Below are 22829 nucleotides of genomic sequence, written 5' to 3'. Positions count from 1 at the left end.
ACAAGCCCTTTGGGATGCAAGACACAAGACAGAAGAGAAAGAGTAAAAAGGAAGTCTGGCCTTTAGAGCCTCAGGCCATTGATTTCATTAGTGTGACCCTACGGGCACTGGCCTTGGAGGGGCCAGTACATCCCAAATTATTTCCAGTTCTCCAAAAGTCAATCTCCAAGGGGGTCCAAAGTCCTTGACCTCTTTCCATACATCACTGGCTTCTCATCTATCATTATCTATCTTTGATCTGGGGGGTTCTTTTTTCATAAAATACATCCCTTTGTTTTCCCTATATGACCATTTACTCAAAAGATCAGGACTTCACATAATAATTTTGCCTATAAGGCCCAGCAGGATGAGGTCAAAAGGATAAGGATGAGCAAGCCCAGCACAAGGAGGTCCAAAAGCACTCACAGTGGTATATATGTGAAGCACGAAAAGGAGAGTGGTTGAGAAAACCCAGGATCCTTGCCTTTCTTCTTAGGAGACTCTACATGCATCTGAAAAGATTAGACTTGAATCTTAACAAGGATTTGAAGAGGAACCTGAGCTCAAGCATCCATTCTCCCAGGAATCCTGTCCCCATGTCCCAGAGGCCAGCCAACAGGGGCTTCCTGTGGTAGCTTCTACCACAAGGATGCTCTCATCGTATCTGTTTCTTGTGTGTCTCCCTAGCAGACCGTGAACTTCCTAAAGTCCAGGAATACGTGTTAATCACCATTATACCCCAGCACCATTGTAGGGCCTGGGGCACAGCAGGTGCTCAGTAAATGTTTGCTGAGTGAAAAGAGGGCCAGGCAAGAAGTCCGCGGACAGGAATTGTCTGAACTCAGCAGATTCAAAGTTCAACTAGTGAGAAATCAGCATGAACCGCCTCATGAGATAGGCTGGGTGTATGCACTGCACATTCCAGGCAAGTCTGTCCTCCGTCACTGAAGAAGCAGGCTGCCGAGGACGCCTGCCAGGAGGAGCAGTGCAAGAGATAAGATGAGTCAGGTCTTATGACCACGGCCTCAGGAAAGCATGCCCTTCGGTGTGGACGCTGCTCTCAGCAAGTCGAGTTTGCGGAACTCACATTTACTGTGGTGGATGATTGCCACCCTCACGATGACCCTATGGGGAAGGTATGATGATCCACTTTACAGGTGCAACTCTGACACCTCAGTCCTACGGACTTCGGAGTCTCACGGTGCTCAGGACAGGCTCACAAACAATGAAGCATTCTGGAGAACCACACATCCTCAGGGATGGAGGCCTTAAATCTCCTTGGTGGCCTCCCCTCCCTCAAGGAGATGCTCAAATTCCTACATCATTCAACAGCCTAGCAAGCTTCTTGCCTCCCTCCCAGGCTCGAGGAGGGAGCCAGCCCAGCTCTCCGGGCAGCCCATCCCATCCTCGGGCAGCTCTGACCAGTAAAAATGCTTTCTACAGAGTCCACATTTCTACACATCAACTTCACATCTTCTTCTCGTATCTACACAGAGCAAAGCTAATCTGCACATGACAGCCCTCCAGCCATCTGGAGACTGTTATCACCTCCCCTCCCCCAGGGTTTAGAAAGATCCCACAGAAGGAGATTGCACAGGCAGCCGAGTGTGAGAGTGTGAGATGGGTTCGGTGCAAGTTAACAAATGTCTTGCCTTTGGCTGATAAAAGGAATCAGAGAGAAAATGGTAATCTTGTTGCAGAGAGGGCAATCTCTCTCCTGGGGGCCAGAGGAGGGGGGCAGGGGAGGCAGGGGCAGAAGGTGGGCTAGAAACCAAAATCCATATAAACTTTAACAACAGTTTTCTCTGGAAATATTAATATTTTACTAGTGCCAGAAGGGGCTTCTGAGATCAACCGAAGTCTTGGTTTCACAAAGGGGGTATAGAGAAGCAGAGAGGTAAAGCGACACAAAGGAACGCAGCTATTAAGGGGCAGGGCCACAATTAGAACCCTTGGCACCGGCAGTCCAGGTCCTCTTTGAACAGTGTCACCACCCATCTCCCTGCTCCAAAGCACTAGGGCAGCACCGGTGATTTCAGAACAGCATTCCCATAATAACAGCACCGACTATAGTCTCACTTCCACCACATCCCCAAGAAACGTAGGGAGGACACAGAGCATTAATTCCACTTTACAGTAGGTACCAACGAGGCTTGGAGGAGCAAAGGGACTGCTTGGGTTCCCCAGCAATCTGAATTAATCCTTGGAACCCAAAGCTCAGGGAGAACTCTTGGCTATTTGTTGACAATCTGCTATTGAAGGGGACCAAGGAGTATCCTCCTCCGGAAATGGATTTCCTAACTAAAGGAAGGGAGCCGCCACTGCCTGCTGTTCGGTTTTGCATTGTTCTATGACTGCTGAGTGTGCCGATCAGGGAAGAGCTGCAAAGCCACTCTCCGTTTCCTTTCTGCCTCCCAACCAGTGTGCTTCAGGGAGAGAGTCTGGGTGCCTCTCCTGATTGTGCCCTGACCAGCTCTGTGACCTGCAGTATCCCTCCCACCCAGGCTGAGCTTCGGTTTCCTCATCTACAAAAATAGGAGCAATAAACTCCACCCTGTAACTGGGATGTTGTTGCAGGAGGCAGGGAGGCTCCCCCCACAATCAGCAACTGTCCCTCTGTTTCTCTTACTTCCCCATCGCCCCACTACCCAGAGCAGGTGAAAGGGTCATGAAGGTCTCGCCCAAAACAAGGGAGGAGAAAGAAAAGCAATTGTGACACCATCCCAGGAGTCCCTCACACTTGTAGGAGGCCGGGGATTTTTCCAAGGAGCTTTTATGGTTATTAGCATAACATTTACCATCTGTTAGTCCTGTATGTGTCATGCACCATACAAAGGGCTTTGTACGCTATCTTGCTTTTAGTCCTCACAATCACGCATCTTAAAGATGACAAAACTTAGACTCGGGGGTTAAAGGACAGCTAGTTAGCCATGGAGCCAGAAGGCAACCCCAGTTCTATCCAGCCCCACGCTTCCCAAATTTTAGTGTGCTCCTGAATCACTGGGGAGATTTGTGAATAATCAGATTCTGATTCTGTGGGTTCAAACTGGAGTCTAAGCTTCTGCACTTCTACCAACCTTCCAAGTAGATGGACTACTTTGTATCAAGGGCTGGATTTTAAATTCCATTAAGACAGACTCTGTGTCACCCAATCCCCAGGGCTTAGCACTGGGCCTGCCCCACAGAATGCACTCAATAATTATTTGTTGAATGAGTCAATGACTATCCAGCTCAAAAAACTCAGGTTTAACACTTGTCTATACCAAGTGTCACTGCGTCATTTGATCTCATAACAAATCTATAAGGTATGACCATGAACATCTGGCAGATAAGGAAACAGAAGCTCAAAAGAATAAGCAGCCTAAGGTTTTACAGCTTTTGTGCGGCAGGGCTGGAGGCGGTCTACCTTCAGATCTCTTGCCCTAACCACAGCTGTCCCGAGGATGCGGGGGAAATTAATAATTATAGCCCGTCGGATGGCGAGGAGCTGGACCATCCCGGCACGTGACCAGCTCACAGCTCGGAGGTCACCCAGGAGCTCCGAGCTGCTCCGGGGGAGGAGGCAGCCGGGCTCAGAGACAAGGCGGACAGGAGAAGGCTGGTCCTGGGCACAGTGCCAGGCAGCAGGGGCCAAGTGGTGATGTGACCCTTAACCTCACAGAGGATCCCGCCAGGCCCAAGCACCCCCCGGGGACCCCAGCTCCGGAGAGAAGCTGTCATCCAGGGAAACCGCAGCCTAGCCAGGAATCACCCAGCGCACGACCGCAGACGGTGGGGAGGGTGCGGGATGCGGCCGGACTTGGGGAAGGCAGGCCTCGCGCCCGGCCCCGATTGGGGAGCGAAGGGACGCCCCTCGGCCGCGCAGCTGCACCCCAGGAGCGGCGGACTCACGGCCTTCAGCTGCTCCAGCCGGTCCTTCATCCTGGAGCCCCGGCGCCCGGCGGCAGGTGAGCGCGTCCCAGGTGAGCGGCCGGAAGTGGCGGCCGGGCCCGGCCAGGGCGAGGGAGCTCGCGGCGCAGGCAGAGGCGGGCGGCGGCCGCCGGCGAGGAGGAGCGTCCGAGGCCGCGAGAAGCTCCGCCGCGCCGCCCCCTGGGCCCCGCCGGCGCCGCGCGCTCCAAATCCGCCTCCCGGCCGGCGCCGGCGCGCACGCTCAGCCGCCCGGCGGCCCGCCCCTCACCTGCGCCGCGCCCCGCGCCCCTGCTTAAAGGGCCCGCGCCCCGCCGCCAGGGGCGCTCTCACTCCCCTCCCCCAGCGCTGGGTGCCTCCTGGGACCGGAGAAGTCCGGGGAGAGAGCCCAGCCCTGGTAGATCCCGCCGCTGGGCCGAGGAAGAGCGAGGGGGTCTGTTGGACCTCAATTCCACCCTTCCCCTTCGACAGCCATTCACTCCCTGCGCCAGGCTCTGTGCTGGGATCCAGCCTCAACAGACTCATTCATTGCTAGGCGCGGACAACGTCCCGTAAACAAAGAACACTCAGACATTGTGGATTGAGCTATAATAAGTGGGAGAAAGAGCTAATTCTAATTCTGCCTGGAGGAAGGGCACTGCAAGTCATGGAATTTGTACTGTCTAGGGGACTGCATATTGGAGCTGGAAGAGGGTTTTTCCAGAGGAAGTAACTGGAGATGAGGTGGGACGGGGCAGGCTGGGACGAAGAATTTGGGCTTCTTGATGTTGGCAATTGGGACCCCGCTGAGAAATGCGAGCAGTTCTGTGTTGAAGTCAGAACACCTGCCACTAGCAATTTGTACAACTTTGGGAAAGTTTCTCTAGGGGACCCCGCTTCCACATCTATAAATCAGAGTACCCACTTCACAGTTTGCTGTGAGACCTGTGTGATAGAGGAATGACTGATTCGTCACCTATAGAGCAGGGTTGTGAGATAAAGATGTTTGTGTAGGAAAGCTTAAGCCGTTCTCCTCTGCTACGTGGTGTAAAGATCCCAGGTGGGTTGTACCTTCTGAAAACGTGGGCGGGTTCTTCGCGCTGCCCCTCCCTCTTAACCCCTCTCCTCTCCCCACCCCTACCCTCTCTTCCTTCTTCCTTATTTGTGTTCTTTCTTGGGAACAAATGACATATCCAGCAGAGAGTGACGCTCAATAAATGAGACTGTACGACGATTCAATACTCAGGAAAAGAACGTGCTGTATGCATTCAAGTTAAAGGGCTGTAAATATTTTCGTAATTCTAACAGAACTTTGCCCTCTTCTGCGATCTCAGTGTGTGCTCGGTGCTGACTTCATCCCCTCCCATAAAAATACTGTCCGTACGCGGTGGAGCCCTTGAAACCCTGCCCTTCTCAGCCCTAATCCTCGTACTTTAGTCCTGCACACTTCCTTCTACCCTATGCGCGCGCTAGGTGGAGTCTCCGGTCCTTAGTAAAGGGAAGGCTTCTTCGCCCCCTGGTGGTCGTAAGTGGAAAAGGTGAGTAAATCAGAAATCCTGTCCCCCCACCCCTGCTTCCCATAACAAATTTTCGTTAGTCTGGATAGCTAGGTCCTCGCGCTTCAGGAAAAGAGATTCTCCTGAGGGAGACAGCTATGTGAACAACTCTTTACGTTAGAAGTCTGAAAAGGGCAGTACGAATCGGGAGTAAGGATCAAGGATGGCCATTCAGCCTCTGCCGGAACACATCCCGGGATGGAACATCCTAGTCCTCCTGGGAAAAGGTAATTGTTTTTAAAAGGGTAAAATCATGACTCTCATACAATTATAAAATGAACACACATCAGAGATTTTGTTTAACTTATGAAGTAATGAGGAAACCCTGTATTGGGTTCAGAGCAGAATCCAAAGAGCGGTATAGGCAATCTGGAAGCCTGAAATGAGTGTTAATAAATGTAAAACTGGCTTCCGTAGCAGGGGGCAGATCAATTGCATCTCCATCAGAAGAATTTCATTTGCATTTCATGTGTATTACTGTCAGTTTTCTACAATTTACAGAATTGTAAAAAAGCCACAAGACCATCAAAGGCACAGACTTTTATAAAATCAGATAACCCAGAAAGGGGCATTGGACAAAGCGTAGTATGCCATAGACACCTGGTAATCTTTTTTTTTTTTTTTGCCATTTTAATTTTTTCGCAGTTTTTCCAGACATTCCCAATGTAGTTAAACAGTTACTACTGTTGTTAAAAAGTTTTTTGTTAAACGCAATGAAAATTTTCCTCCCTGTAACTTCCACTGCTATTTCTTGCTTCCTGCCTCTCTCTAAACGTTTAAGAAATTTAGTCTGTCCTTCACAAGATGGGCTTTCCATGAAGGGAGAGTTGTTATGGGACAGGAGGACAATTGCTGGACACATAGCAAGGAGGCCTGATTTCTAGACGCAGAGTTTCTGCCACAAAATAGCTGTCACTTGATCACGCAAACTATTTTCTCACCCGTCAAATAAGGGGGCTGCTCCCACTATGATTCGCAGGCTTTTCAAGATCGAGAATATCATAAATGCTTTATTTGCATTCATGGGTCTCTTGTTTTGAAAGATTCCATATCCCTAACAAAATATATTTATTAGGTAATAAGAAATTTGGTTTCCTCAAACTGATAGATACAAATAGATTGGTGGTTGCCAGAGGGGGGAAGAGAGGGGACAAAAAAACGGGTGAAGGTGTTCAAAAGGTAAAAATATCTATGGATGTAATGTACAGCATGATGACTATTAACAATATTGTAGTGTATATTTGAAAGTTGCTAACGGAGTAGGTCTGAAAAGTTCTCATCACAAGAAAAAAATTTGTAACTGTGTGGTGATGGTGTTTTAACTTACTGTAATCATTTCACAATATGTACAGATATCAAATCATTACATTGTATACTTTAGACCAATACAATGTTATATGTCAATTGTATCCCAATAAAACTGAGAAACAGAAAAAAATTTGGTTTCCTATGAGAGAATGTTTCCACGAAGAAAAAAAAAATGATCTTTTGATTAGCCTATGTGGCCATAACAGAAATGACTATATGATTCCTTAAACTTTTTTTTTTTTCTGGTGAGGAAGATTGGCCCTGAGCTAACATCTGTTGCCAATCTTCCTCATTTTGCTTGAGGGAGATTGTCCCTGAGCTAACATCTGTGCCAGTCTTCCTCTATTTTGTATGTGGGACGCCACTACACCTTGGCTTGGCAAGTGGTATAGCTCTGCACCCAGGATCCAAACCCACAAACTCCAGGCCCGCCAAAGCAGAGCCTGAGAACTTAACCACTACGCCACTCAGCCAGCCCCCTTTAAACTTTTTAAACATTGGAAACAGGAGAAAGAGCCCTTTAACTGCAGCTGGATCCAGGAACCCAGGCGGGGAAGCATCAGCAGAGTACTTTTATTCTGGCATTCTATGTGAAGGTAGTTATTCTAGACTTCAAGCCTTCTTTAAAAGTTCTATTAAGTATGAACCTTATATTGTTAATTTCATATTAACCTATTAATATTTGCTCTTTCCTGACAGGCAGAAGTCTGGGTTCTACTTGCAAGTTGTGTACAATAAACTGAAGAAAATCAGGTGCTGTGGGACAAGGGACCCGGGTGAGGGGAGTCCTTGGGCTGGTAAGAAAGACTCTGATAATGACTCAAGTGCACTATAGGGTCTCCACGTAGGTGGACAGTGACTTAAGGCTCCAGGCTCAGCAGGAGCCGCTTCTGTCTGATGTAGTTTCATTTTTCTGTGGTACTCTGTTTCCCACCCATTAGGTCTTAGTGTGGCCTGTTTCCCCATTAAACATAGTCAGGATTAATTCAGGGGTTCGTATCTGGGTCATAGATAAACCAGCCAACACTTCATTTCACCTTTACGAACAAACCAAAGACAGAATCCTGGGATGTGGGGGCTCCGCTTCCCTGTCTTTCCTGCCTCTAAGCCTGTTTCTTCCTCACTGGAGGAAAGGACTGAGCCCTACCTCTTCATGACCTCAGGGGCTGCTGTGGAGCAGGTGAGACCACTGTCTGCCTGGTGTACATCGAAGCAGTGTCTCCAGGGTGTGGTGTTCAGTAGAAAGAAATAAGAGAAGCTAGAGAGTTGAGGGGAAGAGGCTTTCTGTCCCCCTACAGCAATTCTTCCCCACTGCAGGGGGGGATAGAGAATAACTAAGACAGAGAATAAACTTCCTGACTTGCAGTTTTCCCCCTCTTACAGTTTGTAATAGATTTTTATTGTTGCATAACACATTGCCCTGAAACCTAGCAGCTTGAAACATTAAATATTTATTATCTTATCGTTTCTGTGATTCAGGAATCCAGGTGCAGCTTAGGTGGGTGCCTCTGTTTCAAGATCTCTTACGAGACTACAATTAAAGTCTAAGCTGGGACTACAGCCTCATTTCACGGCTTGACTGTGGAAGGATCTGCTTCCAAGGTCACTCATGTGGTTGTTGGCAGGAATCAGTCCTCAGGTGCTGTTGGACTTGGTTCCGTGCTGGCTATTGGCTGGAGGCTGTCCTCAGTTCCTTGCCGTGTGGACCTCTCTGTAGGGCAGCTCACAACATGGCAGATGGCTTCCATCAGAGCAAGGAGGTGAGAAAAACAGAGAGAACGAGAAAGACAGAGAAAGAGATGGATGGAAGCCAAAATGTTTTTGCAATCTGACCTCAGATGTGGCATCCTGTCTCTTTTGTCATATTCTGTTCATTAAAAAAAAGTCATTAGGTTCAGCTCACACTCAAGGTGAGGGGATTACACGACGGAATGAAGACCAGGAGCCATCTCAGTGGCTCCCTAGGACACAGCTCAAATCTGCTCTTTCATCCCGTGTCAGACCTGGACAGCTCTGACCCATTCTCCAAGCCTCAGAGTAGATGCTTTACCCTCCAGGATTGAGTTAATGGTCCTTCAAGCATGCCTCTGTGACACCCTGGACTTCTCCATCATAGCCCCCACCACAGCATGTCATTACCTAGCCACTGGTCTGCCTCCTGCCCCTTCTGTAAGCTCTGTGAGGACAGCCACCTTGTCTCTTGTCTTCACTGATGTGGACCCAGACCCAAGCATAGGGCCAAAACATACTGGGCACTCGGGGTATGTTTACTAAATTTATTAAACGACCGTTCTTATAATATGTCTTTGCTGTGTCTTTCTTCTGATTAAAATTTATCAGTAGCTTCTCGTTACAAAGAATAGAGAGTCCAGACTCTCCTTAGAGTAGCATGCAAGCCCTTGCCCAGTCTGGCCCCAGTCCCATGGACTATTCGTCCCTGACACACATGGCCCAAGCATCAGCCTCATCAAACCCTCACCTCTTCTCCGAACCTGTTGTGCCCAGGATTTCCCAACTATCCTTGCCTCACATGTCCTTTTCCCGTTTCATGTCTGGCAAATCCCTTCTCCTCCTTCAAGACCAAAGCCTTCTCTAGTTCACTCAGGTTGTCTCCTTGGCCTCTCTGCCCACCCACCCCCAAAATCACTTGTTCAGATCTCTTTTTAAAGTGTACCCTGTGTTGTCTTATACCTAGTGGCTTACACATCTGTCTCCTTGGCTAGACCATGAACTACTTGAGAACCATGACCGGGTATTATAGCATTCACCTTTCAGGACGTAGATGCGCTGCAAACATCTGGAGAGTAGAGAAAGAATAGTTGGCTACTTACACACACACACACACACACACACACATATATACACGTGCTCCCTAGAGACGCTTCTCTCCCTAAGGAAGAAAGAAGATCCTTCCTGGATCCTGGCTCTTAAACTAAATGCAATTGCAACTCCATGTGTCTTGAAGGATGAACTCTATGTCACTGAATTGTGTTTAAAATAATAGGTTTTGTTTATAAAGATGTTTTATATCATGTTGTTCAGAGGTTTTCCTAACATGAATCTGCATATACCTAGGGCTATGATTTAACAATATAAATAATTTTTGCACCGTGTAAATATGTTCTTATTTTTATACAAATTCCTCAATCCCTGGAGCCCTAAAGCTCATGGTGGACTCTACAGAGCCTGGTAAGGACGTGGGAAGATGCAGTGGGGAGCCTCATGCGCAGAAGCCTGCTGTTGCTTCTGAGCTGCAGAAGACACGTCTGTTGTTTGCAACACCTGCTGCGAGTGACAGGGTGAACACAATGGAGCGCCGGTGAAAGGCAATTGAATAGTTATGGCTTTCAACGTTTTGTAGTTAAGAAAATAAGCCCTCAAGTGTATTTCTCCATTTGGATGTTTAAATGACCATGCTGAATCTTTTATTGTACTTTTACAGTTTTTCTTTTTTTTTTGTTCTTCAAGATCTCACAATAACTTGGGGAGATGGAGTAGATATTATTATCCGCATTTTGTCATGAATTAAATTAAGCACAGAAAAATCGGGTGATTGTCCCAAGCTCTCTTAGGATACTGATAGCATGCTGGGAGAGGTGTGGTTTCCTGCCCAGGTGTTGAAACCAAACCGCCCAGATCAAATCTTGGTTCTACCTTTACCCCCTGTGTGACCTCAAAAAGTTAGTTGACCTCCCTGTCTCAGTTTTGTTATCTGCAAGCAGAAAAAATAACAATACGCATATCATGGGTTTTTGTAACAATGAGTTACTTTATGGCAATAATTAATTCCTTTATTCAGCCACTTGAAAAGAAGCCTACTAACCCATGATAACTACATTATTTTCTCAGACAGCATGGAGAACTGAAAGATGCCCGGAATATTTCAACCACCAGTGAAATAACCCTCTCGAGACTCAGCCTCAGTGAAGGCAGCATTTTCAAAGTAAGTTCAACAGGATAAAACATTTCATGAGACACTCCAAGGAGTAAAAGAGTTTGGTGGTGACAGAGTTCAGAAAACATGGTGAAATGCATCCTTCCTCTTAGAAAGTCATGACTGCACGTTTGCAAGTTACAGGCACTGAGTAAACCTGCTAGTCGACAACTAGTTTTAGTTGATCAGCACAGGATTCTTCACACTTGTTTGACCATATAATGTTTAGTCCCTTCAAACACCTGTTATTTGACAGGACCAGTGCCCTACAGATAGCGCTGAGCTATAGAATGTTGCATTAGAACATGGGAGCGGCAGCAAGTGTCTGCAAGCGAAGCAAAGATGATCCTTTTAGGTTCTTGTTTTTGAAAGGAAGAAGGTGACATTTCAGTTCTATATAATATGAATTCTGGTCATAGTTTCCATCTTTTAGGCCTGTGACTCAGAGGAAAAAAAGAAAAATACGTTTTATCACTTTTTAAGCTTTTCCAGATAAGGAAACAGAGGCACAGAGAGCAGACTCCCTGTTCCTGTGCCCTTCAGTTCCCTCCTTCAGAAATGCCTTTCCTGTTTCTCTTTGCACACCCGGAGACCAGGAGACCTGTCACGGTGCGGCTTGAATGCCACCTCCCCCACCAAACTTGCCTTGATTCCCTTCACTGTCCCTCCTCTGGAAGCTTCTAGCATTGTTATCACTCGGCCATTGGTGTAATCGTGGTTTATGTTCTTATATCTCATCAGACTTTTCAATTCCTTCAAGGCAGCAGCTGCCTCTTACTTACCTTTCCATTTCCTGCTCCATCTGCCACATGTGGTGCGTAGTACATAGTAGAGTTCAATAAATAATTGTCTACCATCTTGTTGAATGAATAAATCACTTGGGCAGAATAAATCAAGGGGCAGAAGAAGGGATGAGCTTCCTCTACCCGACAAAGAGATGGTAAACCATGTATGCTCTGATGGCGTTGCCTGGAGACAAATGATCATCATGAAAATGATCACCCAGCTACTCAGAGTCACATTAATGAGTCCTTCCCCTCCTCACTGTACCCAGTCAAGGTTTGTCTTTGTAGAATTAGCTTTGCTCTACCTGAATCCACATTTGAACCAATATGACCTTTCTCCTACCCAGAGATGCTAAATTAACAAATGTTTTCATACCATGCGTATATAACTAGTCCATTTGGGATACTATAACAATACCATAGACAGTGGCTTATAAACAACAGGAATTTCTTTCTTACAGTTCTGGAGGCTGGAAGTCTGCAATCAGGGTGCCTGCATAGTTGGATGAAGGCCCTTTTCCAGGTCGCAGCCCTCTCATTGTATCCTCACATGGCAGAATGGGCTAGGGAGCTTTGTGGGGTCTCTTTCATAAGAGCACGAATCCCGTTCCTGACAACTCACCCCTCAGGACCTAAGCAGCTCCCAAAGGCCCCACCTCCTAATACCATCACATTGGACATTAGAATTTCAACATATGAATTGGGGGGGCGGGGGGACTCAAGCATTCAGACCATCTCAACAGGGATAGACAGAAAGGGATAATATGAGATATGTGAGTGTGTTTGTGTGTGTGTGTGTCTGTGTCTTTGTGAGGGACAGAGAATGAGGAGGAGGATAGGGAGGACAGAGGCATGGAGAGAGTTATGCAGAGGCAGACTAATAACAAAGTCAGAGATTGAGATGGAGGTGTATTAGCTCCAGGTATAAGAGGTTAGAAAAGAGAACCACGCAAACTTTTAAACTCCAGTGCTTTCCCCATCACCTTTCCCTGGAAGAGAATTTAGGATTAAAGATAAATAATTCAAAAAGACATAAACTCAGCATTTACACCATGGGAATCATGAGAGAGTGGTTGGGGCGGTCCCAGTTTCATTTGCATCCTATTCTTGGCTCCGCCCCTGCCCAGAAGGTGCAATGTTCAGGCCTGATGAGTACCTGAGAACTACATCTGGAGACAAGTCCAAGGGAGAACACAGACATTACACATGATGATGAGGACAGTGATAACAACCTTCACTGCTGCATCTCCCTTTAAAAGTCACAAAGTATTTTTACTTATGTATCTTTTGATCCTCACAACTGCCCCAAAATATACGTCTTGTGGGTATTTTAATCCCCATTTGAGAGATGAGAAATCTGAGGCTGAGAAAAGAAAAATGACTTTTCAGAAATAACATAACCAGGAAGAAGAAACAGTACAAAAAATGACCTCTTAGCACTCATCTCCTCGTCTTTCTGAGAGCATACCCACTTGTCTCTACCCAGCAACGTGCTAGCGGGACATCCAGGGTGTTCCTTGTGTTTAGGGCAACAGAAAACTCATCATTGCTCTCTTCAAAGCATCCTTAAGCTCTCTGTTCCTCATGCTATAGATCAAGGGGTTCAGCACAGGGGTGATGAATGTGTAAACCACAGACACTACCTGGCCCCTCTCCGGAGAGTAGCTGGAGCTGGGGCACAGTAGATGAGGCTTCCACATCCATACTGGAGCACGACCACAGTCAGGTGGGAGGAGCAGGTGGAGAAGGCCTTTTGCCTCCCTTCTGCAGAGTGGATCTTCAGGATGGCAGCCACAATGAAGGCATAGGACAGAGTGATCAGCAGGAAGGGGATGGTGAGGACAGTGACACTGACCACAAACAGAGTGGCCTCATGGACATGAGTATCTGCACAGGCCAGTCTCATGACAGGGAGGACATCACAATAGAACAGGCTGACTTCTTTGCTGCTACAGAAGGGGAGTTGGAAGATGAGCACAGTCAGCTGCACGGCCAAGATGAACCCAAGCATCAGAGATCCCAGGGACAGCTGAACACACAACCACCAGCTCATCATGAGAGTGTAATGCAAAGGGTGACAGATGGCCACAAACCGGTCATAGGCCATGATGGCCAGCAGAATGCAGTCAGCGCTACCCAGGAAGATGAAGAAGAACATCTGGGTGCCACAGCCAGGCAGGGAGATGAGGGTTCTCTCTGGGGACAGGATGCTGGCCAGAGTCAGAGGGGCAATGGTGGAAGAGTAGCAGACCTCCAGAGCTGCCAAGTTGGCCAGGAAGAAGTACATGGGGGTGTGGAGAGAATGGTTGATCCAGATGATGAGAGAAATGGAGACGTTGCCGCTGATGCTGACCAGGTACATAATCAGGAAGGTCACGAAGATCAGCATCTGCACGTCGGGGAGTTTGGAGAAGGGGCGGAAGTGGAAGTGAATCATCCCAGTTTGGTTTGCATCCTCCATGTATTCAATGCATTGGGCCTGCTAATGGCACAGGCACTGCCTCCTAAGGATAGATAAAAGTCAGGACACAGTGCTTCCCGCAGGATGACCCATTCAGCTCCTGGCCTCACCCTTCTTTCATCTCCTCAACCCCAACCATCTTTACCTCCAGTCTAAATTCACAAACTCACTCTTACAACAATTTTCATTCTTGTAATCACCTAGAAGTAGTTCATCATTGAAATCTTTTTTTAAAATTGTGGTAAAATATACATTACCATAATGTTTATAATTTTAGCCATGTGTAAGTGTACACTTCAGTGATATTAAATACATTGGCAATGTTGTGTAACCATCAACTGTATCTATACCCAAAACTTTTTTATCATCCCCAACACAACCTCTGTACCTGTTAAACAGTGACTCCCCGTTATCTCCTCCTCTCAGCCCCTAGTAACTTCTATCCTGCTTTGCGTCTTTATGAATTTGCCTATTCTAGGTAACTCATATAACTAAAATCACACAATATTTGTCCTCTGTGTCTGGCTTATTTCACCAACCATAAGGTTTTCAGGGTCCATCCATGTGGTAGTAAATATCAAAATTGCATTCCTTTTTATGACTGAATAATATTCCATTGTGAGTGTATACTACCTTTTGTTCATCCATTCATGTGTTCATGGACACTTGGGTTGTTTCCACCTTTTGACTGTTGTGGACAATGCTGCTGAGAACATTGGTGTACAAATATCTGTTCAAGACAGCACTGAAATCTTAAGCCGCAGCATACCATTCTGAGACCTTGAATATCTCTACTCCCTTAATCCCTTGCCTGATTGTCAATAGCACAGCCTCTGGTGTCAAAATGTCTAGTTTCTGGTCCATAATCTTCCAGTGACCAGTGGTATGATCCTGAGCAATGTGTTGAAGCTTTCTGCTTGAATCTCTTCATCTCTAAAAATAACTATGGGGCACAACTCTTGAGATGGTTGTAAGAAGTAAATGTGTCTGGCCCCTCGTAAGTTCTCCATAAATGTTAGCAATAATCATGAATAGTATTCTTCTTCCACATTTTCAAGACCACCTCGATGTCTCCAGTTCTCTTAGATAAGCTCCCTTCCAGCTTTACTCCCTGACCTGTCCAACGGAGACCTGTGGGCCATCTCTTCCATTAATCTTTTGCCAATATTGTCACCATCCTTGGCTCCATGACATTATGCCCACCCTGTTACCCTCTTAATAGCCAACATCTCTATTCCAGGCTGAACATGACTAAAGAAGATCACAAAATTCTGCTGACTGTTACCACATAGGGATAGAGTGGCATTATCAACCCCAACACTGTCCTCAGTCCTATGAGTCAGCTCCTCTTTCTAGTCCCAACAAGACTAATGCAAAATTCCCTGGTCCTCTCTTCTGCAAACTCCTACTTCAGTAGATGACCGGCCTCCAACTTCACAGAAAAAATGACAGAAGTTTCCTGGAGGCAACTCATCATCATTCTCACTACCTATGGACCTATAACATTCTCTGCCTAGCCATACATCCATAACACATTCCCTTATGCCTCTGTGGACATGTCCCTTCTTCTCTGCAAAGCTAATGGTCTCAGTGCCTCCTGCTTCTTCTGGGACTTGCTCCAGAAGTTATTCCCTTATCTCCAATATCTGCACTTGTTCCCCTCTTTTACCACAGCCTATCTAGTTTCCATCTTACTCTCTCTGACGGCTCTAATGAAGGTCACCAATAAGTCCCAAATTACTGAATCCAGTTGCTGCTTTTGACTTGATCTCTGTTGCATTTAAGGCTGTTAGCTACACACTTGTTCTTGAAATTCCTCACCCATGGCATCTGTTATACTATTCTACCCAGATTCTCTTCCTACCTCTCCGGACACTCGGTTTCCATCACTTTCAGAGACTGTTCTTCCTCTTGGTGGTTCACAAAGGGAACGTTTTGTTGATTATTCTAGGTCTGCCACCCAGATCCACTCTCCACCCTGCTCTGCCCCATGGCAGGCTGGTCACGTAGGACTGCATCAGCCAGACTCCCTCACCCTGTTGCTTCTGGTTGCATTTGGCCAACGAGAGCTACTTGGAGGAGAATAAAGGGTAGCATAAAGAGAGGTAGGGTGTTTACCACACACACACACAACCACTACCCATCCTCCCTCTACCACCACAGTTCTGGTTGGGTGGCCCATCCTCCATGGCTCCAGGTTTTGCTGGCTCCAATAACAAAGTTCCCTCATCTTGTCACTTCAGGCCCAAGGGTGGAAACAGCTTTGACCACTGCTAGTCCCTGAGTGCCTCACCATCCCTATAGGCACCCTTAATTCTGCCCTCTGCTCTGTAAATGGTCCCAACCTTAAATGCCAACTCCTGTCCATCATGACTAGGATACAGAAGGTTTTAATAGGTGATTGTTGAACACATACAGAAAAAGAATCTTATCTTTCAATTTATTTTAGAATCTCTTCATTTGGTTTTCTTTCCTCTGCAGGGATCGGTAGGAAAGGATTTCAGGGCAAGTTTATGTGGTAGCCAAAACTACACATCCAAACTACAGACACACACCACACCACATCTACCCCAGAAATGGAAACTGACCTTCCAATGATTAAGAACTTCACGTGCCACAGTAAGGGGGAGAAATACTTTGCACCCTGAGTTAAAGCAAAACTAATGGGATCCCCCTGACTGGTTTTGGACCCCCAAACAAATATATTTTTGCTGTGTTGATGTCTGAAGATATGTCATGACCTTTGCAAATATGATAACCATGTAAGGATGTTGTTGTTTTACACCATAAACAGAATAATTTTACCTTAATATCCTTGCTAACTTGCAGTTTTGTCCTTTGAATATTTGTTGTGTTTGCATCTGGCAAGCCAATCCTTTTAAAGTCTGACTCCCTGCTTGCTTTGCAAGTCAAATTTTTCTTTCCTTTCCTAAATGCTTCTGCCTCTGTACTGTCATCTGTTTGTCACAGCTTTATGAAGAGTAGGAGGGTTGGAAGATGGGTGGCTTCATGGTAGGAAGATTCTCATCTAGAAGTTTCCAAAACCATTGTTCTTTGAGAATCTTAATTCCTTTTCTGGGAGCGGCATCAGGAGCACACACCTGCCTGCCTCTCTCTTTATGCAGGGTAAGTTAAGATGCCCAGCACACCCTCTACCCCAAATATTTGATCTCTGTGAATTAAACACTCAGGGGACAAGTCAGGCTCAAGGAAGAGAACTACTATCTATAACCAGAGATCTCACCATCTCTTTGCTGATGTGTTTGCCTCTGTGTTCACTTGGTAATTTCTGTCTCATCCATGGGCTCTAAGCTCCGCGTGGGCAGGGACCGATGGGGTTTTGTTCTTCACTGATGCCTGGGGCATAGCAGCGCCCTGGGCGCTGTATAACTCTGTATTGACGTGAATGCTGGACATTTACTGAGGCTCTGTCAATGCCAGTGACTGATACTCAGTACTTTCGAAGTAGAAGTAGTCCTCTTGATTTTAGTTATCTGATGCTAAAGGGGCATATCCTTTCTGGAGAGAAAGTCAGCAATTTTCAAAAACAGTTTTTAAATGTTATTGCATTGAATCAGTATTCTCACCTTGAAGGCGCCATCCTGAGGAAAGAGTCTGGACTATGACACCAAATGCATAAAGGCATGTGCAATACGCTTTACTAATAATTTTTCTAAAAGGAAACAAAATGAATGCTTAACACAAGGTAAGGTTCCAGTCACTGAGGTATATTCATATAATGAAGTATAAATTCCAGTAAAATTGTTATAATTAAGAGGTTCGATAAAGTGAGAAAGTGCTTATAATATAATATTAAGTGAAGAAAATGAAAAGGCAAAGTTGCATCCATAGCGTGACACCAATCATCTCACCAGCCTGCAAGGAAATAACAAACTCTTAATGTTGTTTTTGAGAGAAATGGGAGATTACCATTTTCTTCACGCTTTTCTCCACTTTTCAAGTGTTCTGTAAAGAATATGTGTTTATTTATTTTATTTATAAAACTGTTTTTGATTTCTAAAATTCCCATTTGAGAGACAAGCAACTAAAGTTCCACAACACACCCCTAGTTATACGACCAGTAATTGTGGGAACCAGGATGAATGTCTGGATATGGACAGAAAAGCTGCACTCTTGCCAATGAGAAAGATTGTGCTAAACCTTCTGTTTGTTTGTCCATTTCCAGACATTTTGCACTCTTGACTTCAGCTGAGTGTGTTGTATATTGACTCTTCTTTCCCTCCTTCCTTTCTTCAGCTCTTTTTTTCTTTAAACTCCTCTCTTCTTGGAGTCAACCCTTTAGATTTGGCTCATCCTTCTAGAGCATTGAGATCTTATGGAGAATTCCATTTCTTTACTCCAACAAATAATCAATTTCTCCCACCATCATCTACAAATTTAATGAACATGGTTCCCAAAGTTATGACTGTGCATTAGACCATAGCTCCTGGAATCCACATCCTTCAAGCATACTACCCTCAATATCCCTCAAAGTTCTTCAGAACGTCAATCAGTTTTCATGCAAGCTTAGAAATTAAAGGCTCTCGTATGGCATGTCTTTAGAACACTTAAAAAACTCTAATGAATTCCATTGCAATAAACAATCACATTGTTTATTTAAGAGATGTTCAACATTCCTTAGATAAAGAGTCATCTGCATTCTCAAGGCATTCCCCAAACCCTTAGCCAGACACACACAATTCTGGGAGCAGAACACACAAATATCTCATCCTACTTGACTGTAAGAGGCACATAATTCATGTTTCTCTTTTTGCCTTAGCTTCTAGGAAGCCCAAAAATAAGTTTTATATTCAAGTGCTTAACATTCCTCAGCCCCAGGATCTTATATTGCTATTTAATTTTTGCCTTTCATACTGTGCAAGTTGATTTTGATCTCACTGTAGCTAGGGTCTTATTGTAAGGCACTTTATTTTTAGGAGCATTCAAAGCATCATAAGTATATTATACAAATAAAAATTTATTCTTGCCTTTTGTGTCCTCAGTCAAGGCATTGAGGAGTGAATGAGAAATCTCTCCATTCTCCACTCCCATGTTTGCTCCTTCTCTGGGGTCTTCTCCATGGGATAAAAATGACAATACTGTGAGCTTGATTGTAGCTAAATGCTCTCTTCCATTTCTGCTTTATTCTCCCTCTGCTGCTGCACAATTCCTTACTTCTTGAAGGTTGAATGGGGAAACTCCATGTCTCTTCTTACCCAAGAAATATAAACCCTCAGCCACGTTGCATCCTCTTTGATGAGTCTCTTTGGTGGTACCAGTGCTGCCTTCAAATATTTGGAGAACAGTCACAGAGAGCATTTCCTTTCCCATAAAGACCTTGGCATATTCTCCTACCCTCTTCCTTCAAAGGTATAATTAAGAGAGCTGTTCATGTATTCACTTGTTTAACACGTATTTATTAAGCACCTACTATCAACTAGGCATTGGGTGTGTAACTTGGAAACTGAGTAGATTACACTGTGTTTTCTGGGTGTTGTAGCAAAGCATCTACTCCTCCTACAAGGAGGGTGGACAACTCTTTCTCACTACTCTCAGGCAACCTAGGAAATTGGTCACATTTCTAGGGAGAGACATACTTATCCTTCTCTCACTCTCAGGAGTAGAGTGTCAGTTTTGAAGACTTGTCTGTTGTTACTGCATTTGGCATAAAGTGTCACTTCATTGGCTCCGGGAGGTTAAAGTATTGTTCAAATTTGTTTGTGACTCCACCCCAGGAAGCCCCTCAGAGGATCAGGAAATCCCAAGGTCAGTAGTGCTCATTGGTCCCTTCCCCAGCATCTAGACCACACAACATTCCATCAACCTAGTCTTCCCCTTACCCTCCTTACCTTCTGCCTAGAGAGGCTGGCAACCACATCCTTCCCAGAGGCTGAGTGAAGCACAAGCTGGCATCCTCTCCTTAATATCTTGGGAAACACGGAGACCGAATCTCTGAGAAACCACCCAGCACGAGGGGTAGCACACATCTAAATACCGTTAGCTTTTCCCTTCTGCCTCTTCTCAAGGGAAGAACGTGGGACTTTGGGACTTGCAGAGACAGAGTCCTGGCTTCTCTCTCACCTCTCACTCTTTCTCATCTCATTTCTGGATGATTCCCTGCTTACTTTGATTCACTAAAACCCCAAGAGACTAAGTTAGCTTTAACTTGACCATCCCCTGTAGGTCAATATTTGAACACAAACAGGAGTTGTTTGGGGATGTAATGTTCTAAACTAGTTTGTTTAATTGCTACTAGACTTCACTCTATTTTAATTGTTGTTTAAATTTTTACTCTCCAAGTTGGAGGGAGCTTAGCAAGATATAAAGTTTTAATTTATCCAAGAAGACGTTAATTTGGTGCCCCTAGACAAGTTCTAAGAATCCTTCAAAACTCAGTGAAGTGTCACCTGTTAAATGAAGCCACATTTTGATACACACACCTCCCCCAACTTTCTTCCAAAAAGGAAAATTCACATCCTGCTTCATGTTCTTGGTGGCTTTGTGCCCACCCCAATTATAGCACTTATCACTCTGTATTGCGTTCATTATATTACTTGTTATTCCACCCCTACTAGGATAGGTCCTCAATGGGAACAACAGTTAACTAGGTATTGCGTTACATTGCCTAGTGTGGCGCTAAGCGCCTAACAGATGCCTGGTATTCATTGATTGTAGAATGTCATAGTGCTAGGTGTTCCTTTATTTAGTCACCAAATCTTGTTCAAGACTCTACCCCACTCCCTATAAATGAAGTGTTTTGTACCAGTGGTTGACTTTGAACCCGGTCAAGGCTACTATGAAATGTAGGAAAAAGATGTTCCAAACTTCAGTCATTAATGAACAACCTTCACAATTTATGTTTTATCTGAGTTGCTGATATTATATACTTAATGTTTTTCATGACTTCAATTCAACTCACACCTTTTTTGTTGCATAACAACGTGTATTGTACCAGTTATATTTTTATCTCTCACTTTCAAGTAAATACAAAAATATTTAAATGCTCTTTCATGTATCACCTAAAATTTTCATTTTGGGAACAGTAGCTCTGAAAACTCTGGAAACATTGTTGAAATGAAGGTCTACGTGTGTGTGTGTGTGTGTGTGTGTGTGTGTGTGTGCGTGTGTGTGTGTGTGTGTGTGTGCGTGCATTAGAGAGAGAGAGGGGGGAAGGGAGGGAGGGAGAGAACTTGACAGGAGTTTGTCAAAGGAATCTTGAAAGAAAAATGCAGAACAGCTCCTGAAGAAACATTCACCAGCCATTTGAGAGTCTAACTGTGTGTATACTGAGCTGGAACATATTTCAGAGAGGATAAGTGGTCAAGTGTCCACTCAGAGAAAACCAAACAAAACCGTTCTATTGCTCTAGAGCGGAAATTGCAAGTTGCCGGCTCACATGCTACAAACAGGCCGTGGACGGCTTTTCAGATGGGCTGTGTTCAAGGGTTTGATCATGCTGCCCAAAGCTTCAGAATTCAATGCAGCAGTTTGGCTGCCATGCGTGAGTCGGAACTCAATTTGCTTGGAGTCTAGACCCTTTCCACTGCAGCCAGAGTCGCAGTTGTCTCTGAGTGACACTGCAGGCAATTTGACATTACTTTATTAATTCCAGCAACACTAATATTTTTAACCTTTCTCTTTCTTCTTTCTTTAAGTTTTCCATTTTTTTACTCCCAGTTCCATTTCTCCCTCTTTCAATTTATTTTGCCTTTGTTTCTCTTTTTTTCTCCTATAACCCTAACTATGATTGTCTATTTGCTGAATTATGTGTCTGTACCTTATAGATGCTAAGTTAACATTCATTTTTTCAAAACTGCAGGAGAAATATCTACTGACTCCTAAGCAAGTGACACCAGCCTTTAGTCATTTTGGATCCTTCTCCTAGAATCAGACGCCAGAGAGTTTTGAAGGGAAACTGACTACTGTATCCAAGGAGGCCTTGAGGCTATTTCTATGACCAATGCATCATTTTCTCCCAGGATGCTCTCTCCACATTCCCCACTGGTTCACTGAGTGCTTCCAGCTGACCCCAACATTCAACCCGATTGTCCCAAATATGACCACAAACCACAGAGGAAATAGTTGGCAGATATGTGTTGTGTCCCTATGGGCTGAGGGGGGTCAGCTAATCTTGCTGTTGATACATGAGGCCTTGACCTTTATCTTGACCTATCTCTCACTTCTCCAGGAAGATTAAACAGAGACACACTCCAGCAAATAGTTTGTGGCCCCAAAGATCATGTTCCTTGCTAAGAGCAAATATCAGGAGTGGTGAACTCTGAATTTCGCTGCCAAAAAAAGATTAAGTCATTTGGTTTTTGCTATTCTTTCTTGAAGTTTTTTTAGTTCGTAGGTCAAACTTACTTGGGTGACAATCCAATCTTAATATATATTTAAAAAGACTTGTGTTCAGTCGTGCGCAGAAGGCCATGAGTCTAATGGGTTGCGTTTTCAACCCACAGCCTGAACAGACTCATTTCATCATGGCTGAGGGATCATTTTGTCTGGTACAACATCCCTAAATATTTGCTTTTGATCACTTACACAATTCTCTCCCTAAGAGTGTTCCCAGAAGATTATCTTCATTGGGTTCAGTTAATTAGGTGTCAAAGAAAGAAAGAAAAAATTTTCCTGAGGAAATGTTTTTGGAAGCCACAGCCCTACAAAGATTGCTGTGCTGTTGACATTCCCAAGTAATGTGCTTCTGAATCCTCACGAGGAAGGCAACGTATGTATATTTCCTACCCTTAATTAGCCATGAATTTTTTTCCCAGCCCATCTGAAGGAAGTAGGCTCTTGAAAGTAGGCCAGCATTATAGAAATGCTAATTTACTCTAGAAGAGAAGATGATGCAACATCTTATGGTAACTCCTTCTCAGCAGGTTTTGAGAATTCTAACATCTTTGTGCTATTGGCAATTG

The 22829-nt window shown here is 45.0% G+C and overlaps 3 protein-coding genes across 15 annotated transcripts in view; 1 reads left to right on the top strand and 2 right to left on the bottom strand.

Annotated features, from left to right (window-relative positions):
* STX3 (syntaxin 3) overlaps positions 1–4005 on the bottom strand; it is a 42921-nt gene extending 38916 nt beyond the window's left edge. For all 9 annotated transcript variants that reach the window (XR_011523897.1, XR_011523900.1, XR_011523895.1 and 6 more), the window contains exon 1: positions 3871–4005. Coding sequence is in view for 4 of the 9 variants with exons in the window: in XM_070564008.1 (XP_070420109.1) it covers positions 3871–3900 (30 nt within the window). In the remaining 5 variants the exon portion in view is untranslated. The remainder of the gene's footprint in view (positions 1–3870) is intronic.
* Positions 3634–9027, top strand: LOC103564925 (uncharacterized). Of its 5 annotated transcripts, XM_070564015.1 has the most exons (7): positions 4814–4924; positions 5338–5402; positions 5542–5647; positions 7428–7525; positions 8208–8226; positions 8354–8488; positions 8614–8757. In XM_070564015.1, exons 3-7 carry the CDS (start codon positions 5619–5621, stop codon positions 8618–8620), a joined length of 288 nt encoding a protein of 95 aa, XP_070420116.1. In that variant the 5' UTR covers positions 4814–4924; positions 5338–5402; positions 5542–5618; the 3' UTR covers positions 8621–8757. The 5 variants fall into 5 exon arrangements, 2 of the variants coding, with proteins under 2 accessions (XP_070420116.1, XP_070420117.1); XM_070564016.1 differs by lacking the exon at positions 4814–4924 and having other exon boundaries at positions 5276–5402; positions 5545–5647; XR_548184.2 differs by adding an exon at positions 7236–7324 and having other exon boundaries at positions 3634–5647; positions 7428–7481; positions 8208–9027.
* A 3660-nt stretch (positions 9028–12687) lies between these two features.
* LOC139074362 (olfactory receptor 10V1-like) lies at positions 12688–13947 on the bottom strand. Its single transcript, XM_070564006.1, is given in 2 exon segments — positions 12688–13125; positions 13128–13947. Coding segments are annotated over 2 exon segments (936 nt in total). The 5' UTR covers positions 13909–13947; the 3' UTR covers positions 12688–12970.
* Between the last annotated feature and the right edge of the window lie 8882 nt (positions 13948–22829).

This window comes from Equus przewalskii, chromosome 11 (assembly GCF_037783145.1).
Source record: "Equus przewalskii isolate Varuska chromosome 11, EquPr2, whole genome shotgun sequence".
Lineage (NCBI taxonomy): Eukaryota > Metazoa > Chordata > Mammalia > Perissodactyla > Equidae > Equus > Equus przewalskii.
Note: the sequence above shows the minus strand (reverse complement) of the source record. Positions and strands in the feature narration are given on the sequence as shown.

Bases quoted from the DNA above. Each gene is read 5' to 3' on its own strand.
- LOC103564925 (XM_070564015.1), top strand. From the start codon at position 5,619: ATGGAACATCCTAGTCCTCCTGGGAAAAG. The intron at 5,648-7,427 runs GTAATTGTTTTT...CTTTCCTGACAG, and splicing joins CCTAGTCCTCCTGGGAAAAG to GCAGAAGTCTGGGTTCTACT.